This window comes from Wyeomyia smithii, chromosome 3, assembly GCF_029784165.1.
Source record: "Wyeomyia smithii strain HCP4-BCI-WySm-NY-G18 chromosome 3, ASM2978416v1, whole genome shotgun sequence".
NCBI lineage: Eukaryota > Metazoa > Arthropoda > Insecta > Diptera > Culicidae > Wyeomyia > Wyeomyia smithii.
In genome coordinates, this window is record NC_073696.1 from 243989098 (window position 1) to 244011032 (window position 21935).

Here is a 21935-nt window from a genome sequence, read left to right on the forward strand (position 1 = left end):
ACCCCTGTAAAAAAAACCTCTGTTTGAGTTGTTTTTGAAGGCAGTGTACCTGCGCAGCCCTGCATTTGTCTCGTTCCTACTCGAAAAATGCTGCATTGATTTTGTAAATAACTTTTTGACAGTTCCTTATGGGATTTTCTTTGGGGCTCGATAAGGCCGAGAAAAAGATAAATTCATTTGGTTCATTATATATCGAGCAGTTTGACAGGGCGAGGTACGGAGTACTATGGGGCAACGTGTACCAGAAAAAAAACGCCAGTGTTACGTATGTCTTATGTATGTGGTTTACCCATATACCAACTGTCATTGTAGCGATTTCGAGCACATTTCGAGCAGTTTTAATTCGTGATTTAAAAATTGAAGAACGATAGAAAATTTTTGAAAATCACTGCAGCTAACTAGTTATACTATTCTGTTGACCTTTTTAAGGAAAGGTGGCGAGTGACCAATCAGAGGACGTAATTTTCGTTTAAACAAGGCTTGACAATTATCAATAGTACAATAGTTTGCATAATTAATCAACAATTTTCTACATTTGGGTGGATGCGTGTATAATTTTCCAAACAATTGCTGCAAAAATGAAGGAAATCGGTTGAAAAAAACCGATTTATAAGCATTTAAAAATGGACATATTTCGTCCCCTTTTCATTAATAGTTTTCCTATTTACATCCCTATGTGGTAGGCTAAAGAAAAACGTAGTTCTACGTCAAAAGAATTTGAATGAAGTGCCAAGTGTTTGGTTGTAAAAACTACTGTGGTTCCGGCCTGGGCATTGAAATTTATCGATTTCACACTGTTATCGACAGTGGCTAAGAATATGCGTGGAATCTGAAAAATATATTCCAAATTTGACAATCTCACGGAATAGTCGAATATTCAGTGTAGGTATTTCTTTCCATTATTATGTTGTTTATTCAGTTGTTCGTTGTAACGTGAAATCAAGGTTTTCTTCACAAACAAACAACTTACCCTTGCTTTTGCATCAGGAATTGAGTTTTTTTGCCGAGTATTTTCCATTGTGTTCTTTTATTTTGTTTCGATTAAAGTCCGGAAAAGTGAGAAAAACAAGAAAAAAAAGTTTGACAGTAGAAGTATGATGATATAAATATAGACGAAATTGGGTTGTATCACATACATAAGACATACGTAACACTCAGGAAGAAATCTTCCATAAAAGTTGGTACAAAATGAACTACTCGAAAGTACCAACCTCTGTCTCGTTCCCACTCGAAAAATGCAGCATTGATTTTGTAAACAACTTTTTGACAGTTTCGTAAGGGATTTTGTTGAGGGCTCGAGTAGAGCCGCTATGAAGAAAATTCATTCCGTTCATTTTCGTCGAGCAGTTCATACTGGTGTTGGTACCGGGTGATGTGGGGCAAAGAGTACCAAAAAAATCGCCAGTGTTACGTATGTCTAAGTATGTGGTTGTATTGTTTTATATGTTGTTTGTAATCTGATTTTCAATGTAGTTTTTTTTTATTAAAAATATCAAATAAATAAATTTTTCTGGTTGAGTGGATTTTGCGTAGGGCAGACAAAAATAATGTTCAACCGGGGGTTTGTTTTATAGCAAAGAAGAACAGAAAGAAGCCACTTAGCCAATCTCTCTTAGAATTGATGCTTCCTGTAGAAATTTCATTCATGAATTGAGTTTTGTAACGTTTCGTAAAATGGTCCATTGCTTCCAGTTGCCGGGCACACCTTCACTCTTACACATGGACCCAATATCGGTATCAACTCCGACACATCTACTTTGATGCTTCACTCCCTGTTCGGTTGTCAATGATGACAAGACTGATGAACTATGCACTTCTTTGCGTTGTACACAAAGCACCGCTATATGTTTACATGGTTTGGTAATTGCCGTTAAAAACACAAGCACGTGAAAGTGGCTAGCTGCTGGCTGGCAAGGTTGGCGAGCAGCAGTTGCCATAGTAACCATAATAATCAGTCGATCGGTGTTGATTAGGAAAAAAAAACTTTCTACTTCGATTGAAATAGTGAGTGAAAATGGATGAAAATGAGTGGAAAATGTTGGTTGTGACTTTCTGTAATAACGTGCAAAATCCCGAACGGATGGTCCGTCAACGTTCCCTGAAGGAGCTACTCGAGTTAATCCATCGGGAGCTGTTACCCTCGCAAGCTCCAGCAGTATTCGAAGGTGTATATCTCCACGTTTTACGATGCTATGCAGATCGTTTCGAAATGATTCGAAACCTCGCGATAACCTTGATCGGGGAGCTGATGGACAAACTACCGACCAATGACTTTTATTTAAGTTATATCGTACCAGCAATTGCCCGTCGCCTTGGTCAGTCGGAAATCATCGAAGAGAGTGAGGAAGTTCGATTGCTGCTGTTGGAACAATTGCAAGCTCTCGTCAGGAAGTATGCAGATCCGGATGGTAGCAGTGGAGATCCGCTGCTGAAATCATATGATAATATAGTTGACATTCTTATCAAAACTCTGAGGGATCCATATCCTGCTGCCCAGAAGCAGAGTTGCGAGGTAATAAAACTGCTGGCCGATTCGACACCGAGTTTGCATTACCGAGCGGAAGCCCTGGTTGGTCCGGCTAGCAGCATTCTCAAACATCGACATTTCGCAAATCGTGTTGCCTCGATTGAAGCATTAGGCATTTTGGCACTGAACATTCATTCCAACGGGGATTGCGTAACGAAGATAATAGTTGACATTTCACCGTTGCTGATGGATAGCGTTCCGATAGTACGGATGGCATGTGGTCGAGTGGGCTGCATGATGCTGCTAAAGCTGCGAGATCGATATTCGTTGTTTCATAGGATCTTACCTTTAGTTTTAAATTGGTAAGAGTCAAATTATTCATATCTGCTAGGTTTGGATTCAATTTTCAATTTTATTTTAGTTTGACGGATGACACTGCAGAAGTTCGCGAGGATGTTTTAGCCCGATGGAAAGAAGCAGGAGAATTATACTATAAAGAAAACGAAAGTGAACTTTCGAAAATGAAGTTAATTGATAAGATGCCTTCCAATTATCCAGAGGGGAAATATGAGAGACCTTCGCTTCCTTGTAGAGCAATTGTACAAAGAAGTCTTAGAATAGTCAATCTTGTTCTCTATGAAATGGAAGAATGGAAAGAGGACATAAGGTTGCACGCAACCAAACTACTAAAGTTAATAATCCTTCATGCTGAAAAAGCGTTCTCGACTATGTTTATGGAAGTGAATCCCGTACTTTGTAAAGCTTGCATGGATATGGATAAGCAGGTGGCAGAAGAAGCTCTGGAGGTCGCCAGGTTGTGCGGAATTCTTCTAGACTACGATACATGGAGTAAGCATGCCCTCTCTGAATTTCAAAAGTTTCCTACTTTGGGTCATCTGAAATGTCTGAGTGCAATGTATCAGTCATCTGGAGTAGAAAGACTCAAAGATCTGCAAAAAAATGTACTTATTCTAACTGATCCGGAAATTTGCCATCAAACAAAACTTGTTTATCAATTGGAACTTCTCAACTTCTGTAATACACTATCTGAGGATTACCATCGTGTGTACACTGCCAACGAGATTGACGGCCTAGCGAATGAGGCAGACCGAAAACAGGCGGAAAAACTGTTATATACAATTGTGATAAAAGTGGCTGCATTTTCCTTCGAAGACGCAGAGCTGGCTCGAGAACGTGCCTTAGAAATCCTGTCCAAATTGCATTCCGGCGAAATCGAACAGCTGCACGATCGTCATTTGACGGATGTTTGCGACTCCTTGGAGAATTTGGAATCATCAAATTCTGATGCTGCCGAAAGTATTATGCTGCTGGCTGGACTGCTGTCTGTGTGTGGCTTCCGACTGGCATATCACGGCGCTCTCAAGACGGCCCTCGCAACTGCACTCAAGCACGCGATTCCGCAAGGGAAAATCAAACTTTTCAGTTCGATATCTATCGTGAGTGAAATGCTTCCTGTCTTTTATTCACTGTTTCCCGCAAAACACGTTCGTTGAGTCACGAGTGATGCGATATCAATCGCGCGGGCATGTTCTCTTGTAAGATAAAACAAAAAGATAAATTGTGCTCTTTTTTCGTTCTTCTTCCCTTTGCATGTTGACTGGTAACCACTGGGACTGGGATTGGCAGGCGATGCTTCGGTGGAATAAAACAATGATGGCTTCCGTTGAGGAGCAGAAGCTGCTGTTGCAAGGTTTTACTGAAGGTCGGTTTCACGGAAATATGGAATCAAAATGTTCCTACATTTTGTGGTATTCTTTTTTCTTGTCAGATATTATTGCACCGCATTTGGTGTGGGCCGCCGGAAGAAGTGCAGAGTCTATTCGTTCGATGGCAACAGCTTGCCTATGTTCTATATCACAGGGCGCCGATAGTTCGATTGTGAGTACACTTTTCTAATGAATTATTTATTTGCTGCTGTAGGAATCGAGTTAGTTAGGTAAGATCACATGTAGAAATTGTAAAAGAAATTTCATAACTTTGTCTGGTCCACGTTGCTGTTTGAGAGCGAACAATTGTTTTTGTTTAATTTTGTGTTTTAACATCTCTGAAATTGTTAGAAATGTTAATATTTGTGTCATTTTCAACAATTTTTAACGTTTTCAACATTCTTCGCGTTTTAAATCTTTCAACCGTTTTCCTAGAACCAACTTTACTATGTTTACACGCAGGAAAAAAATTAAAATTCCTGACCTATGTCTCAGTGGAACAAAATTAGAACTTTCTCAAGAAGTCGACTAATAACTTTAGACAGCAAATTAAATTGGAGTTCACATATGGCAAAAGTTATAAGTTAGGCTACAAGTGGATCAGTAAAAAAACTATGGTAACGGTGGGATTGAAGCCAAAATGATCTATTGGGTCTATATAATGTCTCGTATGTTCAGAAGGAGCTGGAAAAGTTGCAAAGACTTGCAACAATTTTCATTGCGGGAGCAATTCGAAGTACCCACCCCTTCAAAGTCATTAGTTGCTATGTGAAGCTTACTTCCATTGCATTTTTTTACAATTGGAAGCGGAAAAACGCACTAAGGCTACAAAGAACAAAACAATTTTTTGAAGGAGACCTTAGAGGACACCGTTTAACAATTTTAAAACTATACTTAACAACTTCAAAATCAATAAGCTGTTAACTCAAGAAGACTGGATGGACAGGTAGTACAACTTCAAACGACTATTCCAAGTGGCTGAGCCAAGTCGCACTGAATGGAAATCAGAAAGGGCCTAGCATCCAACCAGGCTCAATAGTTTTCTACACGGATGGCTCCAGGTAAACAACAGGGTGGTGAGTCACCACTGGTGACAGACCCTGGAGTCAATCTATCAATACCGATGGGAGTGTGACCAACGGTATTATAAGCGAAGATACAAGCAATTATAGAACGCGCTACAATTTGTTCGCGACGCAACTATGGACATGCAAATATAAGCATTTTTTCGGATAGTCAAGCTGCACTAAAAGCACTGAAATCCGTTTCCTGTTCTCCGATTTTGCTTTGGTATTGCATTTAACTGCAGCAGGTGGCTAGAAATAGTGAAGTGATCTTATTCTGGGTACGCGGGCAATGCTTAAAAATAATTAATTTTTAATTTTTTTCCAAAAAATAAACAGTTATTTTTTTGAGTGTATATTTTTTTGGAAAGACAAAATTATTTTCTACAACTTTGCCCAAGACGTCACACCGATCAAACAACTCGTTTTGGCCCTAAACATATTTGTAATCATCAATACCTTCCCAAAATAGCATTTTTCAATAGCTTTAAAAAAATGTGTCGTGTTCAAAAAAATTAAACCAATAGCACAAAATGGCATCTTTTGCCTATAGAAACGTCTATGCAAAGTTTCAGCCAAATCAAAGTGTCAATTTAAAAAATATATTGAAACTGGGACATTTTTTGTGGAACTGCTCTGTTTCATCATCTAACCGACCAAATTGACCAAATTGAAAACATAACCTGAAAGGTTTTTCTATAAGTGACCTAAAAAAAAAGCTTCTGTTACGTTTCTGTTTTGTACTCGGAAAATGCTTTAAGTCTTATTTCAAAAGCATGGTCCGAAGATGTTACGCCGAACACCATTGGAAACTACTTCCGAATGGTAATGAGCGACCTTCTGGGAAAAAATCGATTCGCCTCAATCGATTAATCGAGATCCAAAAAAAAAAATAGTTCGCAAAAAAATCGAGCTTGAAAAATCGATTTAACAAAAAATCGATTTTTGTTCGGCACAAACTTTTTAAGCCGTTTCTTTGCTATATTTATGGAGATTTTGTTTGGTTGCGTTTGCGTTCCCCTTTATAAAACCTCCTCTCCTTATTTGTAAAAACCTCAGACAGCCAGTTTTCGCAAGCCTCTTTTGAGGCCAACTTAGTATCACCAAGAGCGTTTTGCATGGACCGGAAGAGATGGTAATGACTCGATGCCAGGTCCGGACTATACGGTGGGTACGGTATGACATCCCACCGAGCTCCCGTAGCTTCTGGCGGGTCATCGAAGATGTGTGAGGCCGAGCGTTGTCCTGGTGGGAAACAACACCATTCCTTTTGACCAATTCTGGCCGCTTATGGTCAATCGCCTGCTTCAAACGGTCGAGCTGCTCACAATAGAGGACTTAATTAAGGGTCTGGCCATAGTTGAGCAGCTCATAGCGAATGATTCCCTTCCAACCCCACAAAACAATAGCAAAATCTTCCTGGCCGTCATTCCGGATTTGTCAATCCGGTTTATTGGTCTATACCCAGTTCCTGGCCAATCGAGCGAATGCTCACATGCCGGTCTACTTGGATGATTTCCACGATTGTATGGATTTCTATGACGATTGGCCTACCAGTACGTTATCTTCGACAGCCACTACACCAGAACGAAATCAATCAAACCAACGCTGTGCTGTGCGAATGGTTACAATATAGGGCCCATAAACTTCACAAATTTTTTTGGCCGCCTTCTTTGCATTTTTACCTCTCAGTTAGTAACAACGTAAAACATGACGAATTTTTTACTTGGTGGACTCCATCTTTGGCGCGCTATAACTTGAGACTGCGACGTACGATTACAACACTGTTGAAACGTCACTTGTAGCACAGATTGTCGTCCCTAAATAACCGTATAGTATGACCCGACGCGATAAGTATAACACAAGATATGTTTAAGTGTTGCCATCTATTGACAAAATACGACATTTCTTTATCCCCAACCCAATACTAACGATACGGCTTTTTTAGTTTCTAGCCATCTTCTTTTACCGCGTGCACCCTTCTGGCGGTTTTTTTATCGGTGAGTGAGCCAACTTCAACAAGACAAATAGATATAGAAAGAAGTTTAATTTCTACTAAATTGTACTCAATTAAATATTTTTTAGAAGGTTGCCTTTTCGCGTATTAAAGAAAATTCGCTGTATTAGAATGAAAGGTATTTACAATGGTCCAGAAACCAAATTTAGGGGGAAATTTAGGTCTAGAGCTCTATAGTAACATTTTAGAGAAAAACTTTCTTCTACAAAGTTGTTACATATGATAAAGCGCTTATTGAAAAATTATCAAAAATTAGGGTAACCAACATTTTCGATGCAATCAAGTATCTAACTTTTTTATCTTCGTAGATAGAAGAAAAATTTGTTCTACAATATTATAGCTCCATTAATTTTAAGTAACTTTGTAAAACAAAGTTTTTCTCTATCTTTGAAAACAACCGATTTATATTGAAAAAAAAAACACATTGTGCACTCTAACTTTTTTAGTTCAAGTTTGATCTCAAAACTGTCTTTGAACGACTTTTAGAGCTTTTCAAGAGAAACAATTTGCAATGCTGACATTGTAAACATCTCAATTTTACTCAAAGTTATTGATATTTTTCATCAAAAAACATGCGTTTTTCATTTGTATGTCATTTTTTTTGGGGCAAACATAAAAAAAAATCTCTTGGTCTCATTTTGAAGGGCATATTTGACTCTATAAATGGAGGAATTTTTAAAAATATGTTATTTTTTAAATTTGAATAAATTCAATTAAAAAAAAAGACAAAAATTTCAATAATTTTATACATTATGCATATAAAACACCCAGATTTATTTTTTGGTATTTTTTCTCATAACTAGGAATAATTGCCTTGAATTTGATCCAAAAAGATTGAAAACCGATCAACTGGTTCAAAAGTTATGAATTTATTAAAAGTAAATTACATCGAACACAGTCGTTTTTTTATGGTTACCCTATTTCGAAGTTGGTCACGCAAAGTGCTTCAATTGTGCTCAGAATCGCAGGGATGCATCTGTGTTGAAAATAATCAAAACCGTATTGTTTCGTTGGGTTGTTAAGGGGACTAGCTCCGGAATAGGGTGACCATAAAAAACGGCTATATTCGATGTATTTTATTTCAAAAAATTCATAACTTTTGAACCAGTTGATCAATTTTTGATCTTTTCGAATCAAATTAAAGATGATTACTTCTAAGAAAAGTAAGAAAAAATACCGTGCGTGCTTTTCTATACGTAATATATAAAATTATTGAAATTTGTGTCATGTTTTTAAATTGAATTTACTCAAATTTAAAATTTAAATATATTTTCAAAAATTTCTTCATTTATAGAGTCAAGTACGCCCTAGAGATTTATAGAGTCAAGTATGCCCTAGAGGTAAGACCAAGAGATATTTTTTATGTTTGCCCCAAAAAGAATGACAAACAAATGAAAAACGCATGTTTTTTTATGGAAAACATTAATAACTTTGAATGGAATTGAGATATTCACGATATCAGAATTGCAAATTGTTTCTCTTAAAAAGCTCTCAAAGTGGTTCAAAGACAGTTTTAAGGTGAAACTTGAAATAAAGAAGTTAGAGTGCAAAATGTGTTTTGAAGTAGAATACTTCTCTCAGGAAGTTCGGCTACATAGGGATGTGAAATGAAAATCTAAAACCGAAAAAAGTGAAAATATGTCCAATTTCAAATGCTAATAAATCGGTTAGTATTCGATGGATTTCCTTCGTTCTTGCAGCAATAGATTGGGAAATCTTCTAAGATTCTTCCCAAAATAAGATAATTGTAATTTTATTATTCATACTTAAAATATTCAAGCCTTGTCAAAACGAAAAATTCGACCTCTGATTGGTCGTTATATGCTTGCTTCCCAAGCACGGTCGACAGGATCATATACCTTGCAATTGAAAACATGCTATTTGGCCTATATAAGAGCCTGTTTCAGCCGGAGCCGCTCATAATAGTTCTAGACAGCGACAACAGCAGTCGTCCTTCCTTTGCAGCAGCACTAGCCCTGTGGTTGGTCACCACGTCTCAGGAGCAGCGCGGTTTTTCTCAGCGTGTGTCGCCAGACAGCCATTATTCCCCCCGTGTTGGGGCAGCATGAAGATTGCCATCAGGAAATCCAATTTTGGGAATCAAAATGCCTTTTTGAAGGCAAATAAACAAGTCATTGGAAGTTAATAATTTTTGTCAACGCAAGCAAGTATTCTGTGTTGCATCCTAGCAATTTAAATTTGTCGCACCCGTCTAATTTACTGAATGTGAAATAGCTTCCACAGTGCATGTTGTCCGTGTATCTTAATTCCCCCAATGTTAGGGCAGCTCAAAGGTTGTAATTAGCAACCGATTTTGAACCGCAACATGCTTTTTTGAAGGCAAATAAAAAAATAATTGAAGGTTAATAATTTTCTGGCATCAACACAAGCAGACATTCTGTGCGGGATGCAATCAAATTCTGTTGTAGTTGTCTAATTTTCACTTTATTTAGTAAACCCCCCACTGTAGGGGCAGCGCAAAGGCTGCGATCAGCATAACCGACATTGAATAATAAACTGCCTTGTTAGTACGCATTCACAAAAGCAGTTAGTTCGACTATGCAGAGCTAATATGAAGTCGATTCAATCAATCAGCATAAACAGAATTTCGTCGTTTCCCAGCTGCCAAGTTGCAACATGATGCAACACGCAACAGCGAGCAAACGAAATCGCTTGATGTTACAAACCGCAATAAGATACGGGTTAAAACCGTTGCGTGTGTGAGAGCACCATCGGTGTTTATTCGCTGGATACACTATCTACTGTCTACTGAACGCAGTAATCTGCTTACATGCGACATGGGGACGGGAACATTTTCTTCAACCAAGCTGCGCAACACGACACAAAACATGTTAATTTGTTGCTTCAATGAGAGTGCTATCGGTCCGGCTCGACAGAATGTTCACAAGAAATCATTTTTGTGCATCCGTGCTACGAAACTGAGGAAAAACTTTAGAAACTGAAAAAAGAGGTGGAGCTTATCAAATGATCGCTCTGAACCAGAATGAAGTCACACATATTTTTCAAGTTATATCATTCCACCACGTACGTAAAATAATTCATTCCTATTTTCATCCCTATATAAGAGCTTGTTTTAGTCGAAGCCGCTCATAGTAGTTCTGAACAGCGACGACAGCAGTCCTCCCTTAGCAGCAGCGCGAGCGAGCGGTGGGTACCATCGATAGCGGATAGCGGCCACAACTGTGGCGTGGCTGCGAATAAGTGTAGCAGTTTCAGCGGATCTCACCATCGATAGCAGCACGGCCAGCAGATGCAGGTACAGCGGATACCAATGGCGGCCACAACTGTGGCATGGCTACGGAGAGCGTTGCAGGTGCTCAGCAGTGGGCCAGCGTATAGCGGCCTCAACTGTGGCATGGCTATGCATGGCGTCGCTGTTGCAGCGGGTATATCAGCATCGATAGTAGCAGGGTCAGCTAATGCAACGACACTCCCTTCACTAAAATGCTGTTTCAGTGTGGTAGCGGGAAGCATCAGCAGCAGGCTTGCATGAAGTGAATACATCAGCCAGCAACTTTCTCTAAGGTCTCTGCCATAGTAGACGCGAAAAGCGGCGCGAACCGATTCGCTCGGCCGTAGGTTGATGTACAGCTCTACTGATGGCTGTACATTAACCTACAGCTGAGCGAATCGGTTCGCGTCGCTTTTCGCGTCTATTATGGCAGAGGCCTAATGGGAAAGTTGTATCAGTTTGTTCAGAAGAATATTATTGTCGGTAATATTACAGAGATGCGATTGCGTAAATCCGATTTTGAATTGAACAATTGTTCTTTTGAGAACAAATAACACACTTATTTGAAGAGTTAATAGCTTTTGGTACCAACAGCAGTATAGTGACAGCCTCAGCGGTAGATGCAGATGCAGCCGGTACTTCCCTGAGGCCGATGTAAAGCTAAATGGGAGCAGCACGGCGAAACAGTTCGGGTTATGCTTAGACGCGCGTCTTTTTTCGTTGTTGATATTCCCCACATGAAACGACGCGCTTTCGTATGATAGCGGTGGTATTAGCGGTAGATGCATTTGCCAACACTTCCTCCAGTAAAGCCGTGTCTAGTTTTCAATGTGAATGAAAAGGGGGGATTTGTTAGTAGCTTAAGTATTTATGATAAATATTAGTAAATAATGAGTATGTGTGTCCAATCACAAATGGTGACTTCTCAACACTGTTAGAAATTTGTAATTTTAATTGTTAGGATTTGTTTGCTTTCGCAATTAGGACTTATCATTCGTAGGGATTTAAACCTACTTGTCAGAAAATGGGAAGTAAACTTACAACTAACTTAATTGCTAACTTATTGGCTATAAAGAGAGCTTATCGTAGCAATTGAGGATTGCAACGATTTTTGTCGAAAATTGTTAATAATTTTATTTGACATAGCTTCTAATGGTTCAACACCAGTAAGTCTATGTAATTCGAGTGTACCAAACCAAGGAGGACGCTTCAAAATCATTTTCAGAATTTTATTCTGAATCCTTTGGAGCGTTTTCTTCCTTGTTGAACAGCAACTTGACCAGATCGGTACAGCATAAAGCATTGCTGGTCTAAAAATTTGTTTGTAAATCGAAAGTTTGTTCTTTAAACAAAGTTTAGAATTCCTGTTAATGAGAGGATATAAACATCTCGTATATTTGATGCACTTGGCTTGTATACTCTCAATGTGCTCTTTGAAAATAAGTTTTTTATCATAAATTAGTCCCAAGTACTTAACCTTGTCGGACCAACTTAAAATAACCCCATGCATCTTGACAACGTGATTATTGTTTGGCTTGAGGAAAGAAGCCCTAGGCTTATGCGGAAAAATTATCATTTGAGTTTTAGAAGCATTGGGAGAGATTTTCCACTTTTGCAAGTAGGAAGAAAAAATATCTAAACTTTTCTGCAATCGACTGCATATGACACGAAGACTTTTTCCTTTTACGGAAATGCTTGTGTCATCGCAGAACAATGACTTTGTGCATCCTGGAGGCAAATCAGGAAGATCTGAAGTGAATATGTTGTACAGGACTGGACCCAAGACTGAACCTTGAGGTACACCTGCTCTGACAGGAAATCTATCAGATTTTGAATTCTGATAGACAACCTGCAGAGTTCGATCAGTGAGATAATTTTTTAAAATTTTGATTAGGAAAATTGGAAAATTAAAAGTTTGCAATTTCGCAATCAAACCTTTATGCCAAACACTGTCGAATGCTTTTTCTATGTCTAAAAGAGCAGCTCCAGTGGAATAACCTTCAGATTTGTTAGCTCGTATCATATTAGTAACTCTGAGCAATTGATGAGTTGTGGAATGCCCATGGCGAAATCCAAACTGTTCATTTGCAAAAATTGAATTTTCGTTGATGTGTGACATCATTCTGTTAAGAATAATTCTCTCAAACAGTTTACTTATTGAAGAAAGCAAACTGATTGGTCGATAACTTGAAACTTCAGCTGGGTTCTTATCCGGTTTTAAAATGGGAGTAATTTTTGCATTTTTCCATAATTTGGGAAAATATGCAATTTTGAAGCAGCAATTGAAAATTTTCACTAAAAATTCCATTGTGCTCTCAGGGAGATGTTTGATTAGTATATTAAAGATTCCATCGTCACCAGGTGCTTTCATATTTTTGAAATTTTCAATAATTGATTTAATCTCATTCAAGTTAGTTTCAATTATTTCTGCAGGTAAAAAATTCTGGGAAGAAATTAAATCAAATTGACGTGTGACTTCATTTTCAATTGGACTCACAAAATTCAAATTTGAGTTATGAACACTCTCAAACTGCTGAGCAAGTCTTTGAGCCTTTTGTTCATTGGATACAAGAAAACGTTCACCATCTTTTAAAACTGGAATAGGCTTTGAAGGTTTCTTAAGAATCTTCGACAGCTTCCAAAATGGTTTTGAATATGGTTTCAATTTTTCAACTTTAGTCTCAAAATTTTGATTTCTCAGAAGAGTAAATCTATGTTTAATCTCTTTCTGTAAATCTTTATAAATAGTTTTAAAAACAGGGTCACGAGAACGTTGATATTGACGTCTGCGGACATTTTTCAAACGAATTAGAAGTTGAAGATTTTCGTCAATTATTGGTGAATCAAATTTCATTTGAGCCTTTGGAACAGAATAATTCCTGGCATCAACAATTGCACATTTTAATGCTTCCAAAGCGGAATCAATATTCACTTCGTTTTGCAAATCAAGCTCATTATTGAAATTTCTCTCAATATGAGTTTTGTATCTTTCCCAATTAGCCTTGTTATAATTAAAAACAGAGCTCATAGGGTTTAAAACTGATTCATGTGATAAAGAAAAAGTTATTGGAAGATGGTCAGAATCAAAGTCAGCATGTGTGATCAAATCACTACATACATGACTTTGATCTGTTAGCACCAAATCAATTGTTGAAGGGTTTCTTACAGAAGAAAAGCATGTAGGACTATTCGGAGACAAAATAGAATAGTATCCTGAAGAACAATCATTGAATAAAATTTTGCCATTGGAATTACTTTGAGAATTATTCCATGAACGATGTTTAGCGTTAAAATCGCCGATTATGAAAAATTTCGAACGATTTCTGGTGAGTTTTTGTAGATCACCTTTAAAATAATTTTTGAGCTCGCGTGTGCATTGAAATGGTAAATATGCTGCGGCAATAAATAAAATCCCAAGTTCAGTTTGAACTTCAATTCCCAAAGTTTCAATAACTTTTGTTTCAAGATGGGGAAGAGCACGATGTTTGATTCGGCGATGAATAACAATTGCAACTCCACCGCCGGAACCCTGAATCCTATCATATCTATGAACCACGTAATTGGGATCATATTTTAATTTTATGTTAGGTTTCAAAAATGTTTCAGTAATAATTGCAATATGCACATTATTTACTGTTAAAAAATTAAAAAGCTCATTCTCATTGGCCTTCAATGAGCGAGCATTCCAATTTAATATTTTAATTGTCTTATTTAAAATCATTGCTAAATTTTAAATTAGAAACAATTTTAATAGTAAAATTTGTGCCTATTTGAATGGTTTCAAACATAGATTTTGCCTGCAACATGGCGTTCATAAGATCGAACATTGCCTGTTGCAAAAAACAAAGTTTACCTGCCGTAATAGGCCCCAGGCAGTTGACATTAGAAAAAATATTTTCGGCAGCAATATTAGCTGGAGTAATAGGTGTACAATTATTTTCTAGCGTGTTTTGTTTACCCATATTAACGGTCATTTTCGAACTACCAACACTAGGCGGTATAATGTTCGAACTACCTGTAACCTGTGCATAAGTTAAACGGGTATGCAAAGGAGTAGGTAAACTATGCGTCACTGGTACGCTTGGAGAATTTTGTTTTGAAGTTGGTTTTAATTGAGAAATTGAATTTTGTTTACCTTGCCTTGCCTTAACAATTGCTAAACGGACTGGGCATTGATAAAAATTTGACATATGGTTGCCGTTACAATTCGCACAGCGAAAATTTTTACTCTCTCTCACAGGACATGTGTCCTTTTTGTGAGAAGAGTCTCCACAATTAAGACATTTTTGGTCCATGTTACAGAATTTGGAACCATGGCCATAACGTTGGCAAGTACGGCATTGGGTGATATGCTTTTCACCTCCGCCATACTTCCTATAAATTTCCCATTTTACACGCACATTATGCAAAGCATGTGCTTTTTCAAAAAATTTTAAGTTGTTAACCTCATTGCGGTTAAAATGAATTAAATAATTAACAAGGGAAATTCCAGTTCTCTGACTGTTTTCGCCTCGTGATTTTTGTTTCATTAGAATTACTTGGGTAGGGGCTATGCCAAGTAATTCTGTTAAAGTAAGTTTGATCTCATCAACGGTTTGATCGTTGGTGAGACCTTTCAAGACAACCTTGAACGGCTTGGCGTTCTTGGTGTCATATGTAAAAAATTTGTACATCTTGTCAGTTAAATACTGAACAAGACGATCACGACCCTTTACTGAGTCGGCTAATAAGCGGCATTCACCTCTACGGCCAATTTGATAGGTAACTTTAACGTCAGAAACAAACGTTGAAAGTTCCTTTTTGAATATATTAAATTCAGAAGAAATAGTTACCACAATAGGTGGAACTTTCTCCTTTTTTAAAGATTTTATATTTTGTATAGTTTCATTATTGGTAACTTCCATTTCACCAGCTTCTTGCTCAGGCAAAATATCAAAAGGATTGTCACTACAGACACTCGAAGTGTCAGAAAGAGATGCCTCTCTTTTCCTCCCCGCAGCGATGCGAGGTTTCTTTTTCCGTCCAGCCATTTCAGGTGATACGAAAAAAGTTAAAACAAATGTTAAATTCAAAAGTAAGTAGTCTTGAGAAAGACTGATGGGAAATAACTTTCAGGTAGTCTTTAAAAGACACACTGACAAAACACAAACTTTGAAGCTATAGGCAGTAAAGACCAGTCCACAAGCAACCGAAAAAACGTCTGATCTGTAGGACAGTTCAAGACGCACTGGATAGTTTTCAATGTGAAAACACCTTTCTCATTGTGTTGACCGTGCGCCTTAGTCCTCACTATCAAGGTAACACAGAGATGTAAGATAAACACTACATCCTATGATAAATTGAACAATTGTCCTTATAAGGACAACAAATGAATTAATGAAGATTTAATTTTGAATTAGAATACTTCTCTCAGGAAGTTCGGCTACATAGGGATGTAAAATGAAAATCTAAAACTGAAAAAAGTGAGAAAAATTTCAAATGCTAATAAATCGGTTAGTTTTCGATGGATTTCCTTCGTTTTTGCAGCAATCGATTAGAAAATCTTCTAAGATTCCTACCAAATGCATGAAATTGCAATTTTATCATTCGAACTATTGTACTATTGAAAACTCTTAAGCCTTGTCAAAACACAAAATTCGACCTCTGATTGGTCGTTATACCGCGCTTTCCCAAGCACGGTCAGCAGAGTTATGGACCTAGTAAATTGGGAATGCATCATTTGGCCTATATAAGAGCTTCATCAGATAATAAACAAACATTTCATCGGATATTAAATTGAACAACTGAAATTGGAAGAACACAAATGATTATTTGAAGAGTTAATATTTTCTCGTTTTGCGCTATAATTCAAAGTTAATTATCTTCATCTACATGCATACTCTGACTATTATCACGTGTTTGCGTCGCTTAGTGTTTGGCTACGGTCATGCAGAACGCAAATAACGGCGCGATGCGATTCGGCAAGACGAAATCTGTTGAAATGTATAGCTCTACTTCGCCTTAAAAAGAGCTGTACATTTCACCACGGTAAGGCGAATCGCATCGCGCCGGCATTCGCGTTTTGCATAACCGTAGCCTTTGTTCCGTTCCCGTTTAATGATGTCGTATTAAATGTGCATATTACAATTCGGCAGCACTTCAACTTCTCATTTGCACAAAATTTAAAAATATCCAATGAACTTCATTCAAAATATCAGACAAAAAGAAATTACAATACTGCCAATGAACGGTTAACATTTATTTACTAGAAAAAATGACTGACACGCAAGCAGCCAGGTTATCTTTCTTGTAAAAGTATTCTACTTCAACCTTGCGGTCGTGGCTTTGCATACAACCTTCTTGTGATTTTTTTTCAATATAAATAGATTGTTTTCAAAGATAGAGAAAAACTTTTTTTTGCAAAGTTACTTAACATTATTGGAGCTATAACAGGTTTTTCTTCTATCTACAAAGATAAAAAAGTTAGATACTTGATTGCACCGAAAATTTTGATCACCCTAGTTTTTAATATTTTTTTAGAGTGGCAGAAAGGAGAATTCAGGGCTTTAAGTGCTGCCTGACTATCACAGAAAATGCATCTCTGTGGGTTAGTTAGGGTTTGCTGCTTGAACAAATTTGAGCAGCCCAGAACGAATTAAATGAGTTTATGAATATGAGAAGCAATTTGGGGGCCGAAAGTCCGGAAGTCCAAGATTCATACAAATTGTTTATGAACGACTGTCCATGGAAGGGAGTCATAAATCTCTAAAAAAATAGTCCATGTGGAATATGGCTTATCCAATAGTCCAAAGTTTCAAGTTACGTGACGTCTTGGGCTGTTGTTAATAAGAAATCATGCAATAGACTGTTGAGATTATTGAGACTCAATGCTGCTTTTAAGGAGAAAAAAAAAGGTAGAATAATTATGAAAATCGTTGTATTATGAATATTTGTTTGTTTCTTAAGAACTAATCTGGGAAGGTCTTTGATGTCAAAGAAAGAATTGTGTTATATTAATCATATATTTCAATAAATCTATGTTAGTTGCTGGAGAATGTTAAAAGGTTTGCTATGTTTGTTGCTAGTTAAATATTATAAGCTTCCCAATTTGAGTTGACCTTTTAAACTGTTTAAATTTATTGATTATATAGATTTTGAAAAATGTCGAAATTTAATATATTTAAAAAATATCAACTTTCCGTAAAAATGTAATTTTTTATTTCTTCATCCAGGACTTTTTATCAAAAGCTTCGTTATAACTTTAAGTTAAACAAATAAATTGAAAGAAAAACCCCTCTTTTGTAAATTGAAATTAAGTGTTCATTTTCTTTTTTTTGTCAAAATGAAATATTTTTTACGGTGTACAATTTTTTAGAAAGCACTTTTAATTCTCTATCACTTATTCTAAGAAATTTTTTTTGTACAACAAAAAAAAAACTCAGCTTACTGAGCAAAGTTGCAAAGTTCGTGCAAAGCTTTATTAAAATCAGAAATGGTCTCTCAAATTTTTTCGTATTTCCAGATCATTCGGTGTTATTTTGCTTTTCTATATTTTTGATATTTTCGTCAAGTTTGACATTATTGATATTTTTGACGTTATTAATATGTTCGACATGTCTGATATTTTCAACTTTTTAACAATTTTTGTTAATATTATTTTTTTTATTATTTATGTCGAGTAATAATAGATATTTTGATTTATTTTACAATTGTTAGGCAATAGGGCAGATTTTTTTTCTTTTACCAAGGAGACAAGGAGACAAAAAAAAAAACTAGAATAACGGAGACTCGTTTCCGGATATGATGATGATGATGATGGTGCTTTACATCCGTTTTTCGTGCTTCGTATATTGTTCTGTTTCGTAGAAGCTATAATCGTTTCTGATACGGTGGGAATTGTTTCTGTTGGTTAAACAATTTTCTGTACATCGTTAGGATGTTGATTAAAATTGCAACTGCTTGCGGTGTTGTCTGTGGTAGTTTCAAGTGGATGATATAGAAATAATCAATCTTTTCGTGTAAACGTTGCGGGAATTCGTTATTCTCACAATGCTTTTTTCAACGTTCCATGTATGTAGATCTGTTTAATTGATATATTGATAAGTTGTTATAAAATTTACAAGATCATAAACCTGGAATCATTTCATGTATTGTCTTTATGCTACTACAATTTGTGCCTTGAGTGATTTGAAATGGTATTTTTCTTTTCATTTACAGTTTGCAACCATACTGCCGAGTCAACTGCCAATCCTGGTTGGCCTAATCGAGGATAACAGCATTTCGACACGTGCCTACTCCTTAAGAACATTGCTCGCGATGGGGCCGCTAGAGGGGGATAATTTAAAATTAATCGCTTTTGCCATTGTCGCCCGGTTGGACGATCCGAGCGGGGATGTGCGTGAACTGGCTGCCAAATGTTTGGGCTGTTTGCAGCTGGCCGTGGGAGCCGACAACGAGGACGACAGCTCGGAGCGGGAGCGCTTCGAGGGAACCATCCTGAGGCCAATCCTATCGACTATGTTCTTGCATTTGGAAAATCCGGAACTAAAACTGAGGAAAGCCATTCTAGGTAAGCAATCATGTGAAAACAATCCCATTGTGTAGTTTCGCCTAATGATTGATGTGCATCAGACAGCATGGCTGAAAAACTTGATTGCGATTATACTCAAAAGCTGTTTTTTGCATTTCCTCTCAGTTGTTTTTGATCTTTCCTTTGTGAATCGACAACAGTGCAATAGTGAAAAAAATCCCTCCACATTTGTAGCTGAGCGAAGTTTAATTTTGCAAAGTTCTCTACACAGTACCAAAACTGCATTACCCGAATCCCCATATGTAGTAATGTTTCCATACAATTAGTAGTGCAATCCTTCTGAAGCAATAGTTCCGTCAGAGAATCCCTGTAGGAAGATTTCTAAATCGTTTTTTTTTGTTTCGTTCTCCCACAATGTACTCAACAGATTCGCTAGCACGTTTACTCATTCATCATCGCGCACTAATCAAAGGCCTGGCTAATGAAGTTGCTCCCGGATGCCCATACAAGAAGGATCTGGATAATATCCTCGCTCATCAATAAACGCCTCGGCCGGTCGGCGGTAGTCGGCGCGGTGTCTATTGCTTTTGGAAAAGCTAGAGCATCAACATCATCATTATCATCATCATCACCGGCAATCGTGGTACGTAGCGTGGAGAATCGTGCACTGGTCGAATACAAAGTGGCGACCGACAGCCATCAGGATAATTGATTCAAATCTTATTTGAGTAGAGTGAATACGTAGTATTGCGCCGTTTTTGGTAGATGATCGCTGTAAAGGGATTCGTGTTTTTGCGAGCGTGTGTTTGATTTCAGGCAGTTTTAGTTTTTTGCAGCGTTTTTTTCTGTTGATCACCGTCAAAGACGAAGACCGATGAAGCGGTCGGGACGATATCAAAGATTTGGATTGCAAGAGCATTGGCTGGAAAATTGGTCTGCGATTGGTTGAGATTTCCGGCGCTTTTTTTGATGCACTTTCTATGCACCCATCAGAAACGAACCGATTTGATGCCTCGACGATTCCTTTCGCCTCGTAATTGCAATTATGAATTTTCTTTCTTTTATCTCCGCCGTTCGCTGGCTGCCCGGTCGGAATCGAAACTGCGGCTGCTATCCATTCGATGCACTCCCGCTGGTTTCCTATCCATTTTCGCCTTTGGGTGGCTTCGAATCGCGCTTTGTTCCCGTGTTAATTTCAGCTATGTAATGCATCAATAAATATAATTTATTATTGGCCCATCTTCAATTTATCCATCTGGGTGAGCTTTTCGCGATTTTCCCCGCTATCAAGCTTGCTTTCCTTTGATCAATCAATTTTTTTTTCTGGATAGATTGTGGAAGTCCGTTTCGATAGATTTTTTTTCCATTTTCAGTGATGTCGCATAATTTCATACTCTTTGTGTGCGCTTTTTTTTCGCTCTCTCTCTATTATCTCTGCACACAATGTAGGAAGGAAAAAAGCCAAAAAGCTTTTAGCGATTTTTTATGCTGCTCATTCCTTCCTTTTGTGATGTGATGGAATTGTGTTTGGTGCGTGCAGGCGGATGTGATTTTTGCATTGATATCGCCGCCGTTTTGCAACATGTTGTCCGTCCGCCCCGAGAGAGTGTCGGCCTAATTGAGTTATCTATCAATTGTGTTCTCCTTCATTATGGAGTGAAACAGTGTGCCTTTAGGAGCTGTACCCGGATCCCGAACCAATCCAGATTCAATTTTTCTTGCGCTGGTTTAGTGATAGTTATTTTTGGTTTTTTGTTTTTTTTCTGTTTTAGCTTTGGTGGGGTAAAATATGTGATAGATAATGTATAACGTAATAAATCGAACGAGAAGTGAATTGAAGCTGTTCGTTATCATTATAGTGTTGAAGAATACCCTGTTGTGAACTTGTTGACTTTTCTGCAATTAGTTTTTCATTGATTCTTTTCAATCTTTCCTACGTTCTTTATAATAAATTATGTATCTTAAAACTAATGAAGTTGATTATAATTCTCTTCTTGATGCTCTGGGTGAAATTATTGGTGCTCATGCGAAATTCGTCAAGCACAATATCGGAAAGTGCAGATGAACTTCATTCGGGTGTTGTAGAAAATAGATGGATTTATGGGAAACCTGAGCTTAAGTTACTACACAGATTCTGTCAAGATTCGAACCTACGATTACACGCTTTCAAAGTGGATTTTCTAATCTTGTAACTATGAAGCCCTTTAAGTCCTATGTCACACAACATCGATTACAAAAAAAAAAAGAAAAAAAAACCTTTCGACACATTTTGTAAGGTATTACCCTTCCTTAAAATAAAACATCAGTTTTGGAAGAAAAGGCAAAACCATTATATTGATCATTAAGAGTATTTCAGCTTATAAGTCAAATCGACTAAAAAACCAATTCTCCGAATAAGTGGATCGTGCAGGGGCCGCAAAAGGGGGCGGTAATTGTATAACAAACGATAATATTGAAACTGATAAAGAAAGTTAACAATGACCAAAGTAACCATGAAAACAATATTCCCTATCCGGTTAGCATCCGAGCGCAGGGCGCTTGGTAGCCGCATCCGATAGCTATATATGAAGCAAGGGGAAACAGCAACGCTGCTTGCCGTCCTTGTGTGGAAGCATATTGCGGATCCGGTGCTTTCGGGCGTGGAGATGCAGCGGGTGCTCTAAATTGATTCGATTCAAAGTTTCATCACCGGAACTCAATAGCGCACTATGCTTGTGCCAAGTGCAGAAAGTTGATACCTATTGCCGAACTGGGTCATATCTATCGCTCTGACCGAACGCTTTTGTGTACCTCAATGATGAAGTTGCTAATGATATGATGCAATTTGAGATGTATTTTGTGTGCATAATGTCGAAAAATAGTGAGGGAAGCTCGTTCCAGTCCAGCCTGGAAAAGGCC

General features: G+C 37.6%; 1 protein-coding gene across 1 annotated transcript; it reads left to right on the forward strand.

The window, feature by feature from the left end:
• The first annotated feature begins 1814 nt into the window (after positions 1 to 1814).
• LOC129731473 (dynein axonemal assembly factor 5) lies at positions 1815 to 20861 on the forward strand. The gene is made up of 6 exons (XM_055691487.1): positions 1815 to 2829; positions 2889 to 3924; positions 4115 to 4190; positions 4257 to 4366; positions 18725 to 19076; positions 19465 to 20861. The coding sequence occupies exons 1-6, from the start codon at positions 2015 to 2017 to the stop codon at positions 19578 to 19580; spliced, it is 2505 nt and encodes an 834-aa protein (XP_055547462.1). The 5' UTR covers positions 1815 to 2014; the 3' UTR covers positions 19581 to 20861.
• Positions 20862 to 21935: the final 1074 nt, after the last annotated feature.

What these genes read in the sequence shown, in the direction of transcription:
- LOC129731473 (XM_055691487.1), top strand. Translation starts at nt 2,015, where the DNA reads ATGGATGAAAATGAGTGGAAAATGTTGGTTGTGACTTTCTGTAATAAC. An exon ending in TTACCTTTAGTTTTAAATTG is followed by an intron (nt 2,830 to 2,888) that starts GTAAGAGTCAAA and finishes ATTTTATTTTAG; the next exon opens with TTTGACGGATGACACTGCAG. An exon ending in ACTGAGGAAAGCCATTCTAG is followed by an intron (nt 19,077 to 19,464) that starts GTAAGCAATCAT and finishes TGTACTCAACAG; the next exon opens with ATTCGCTAGCACGTTTACTC.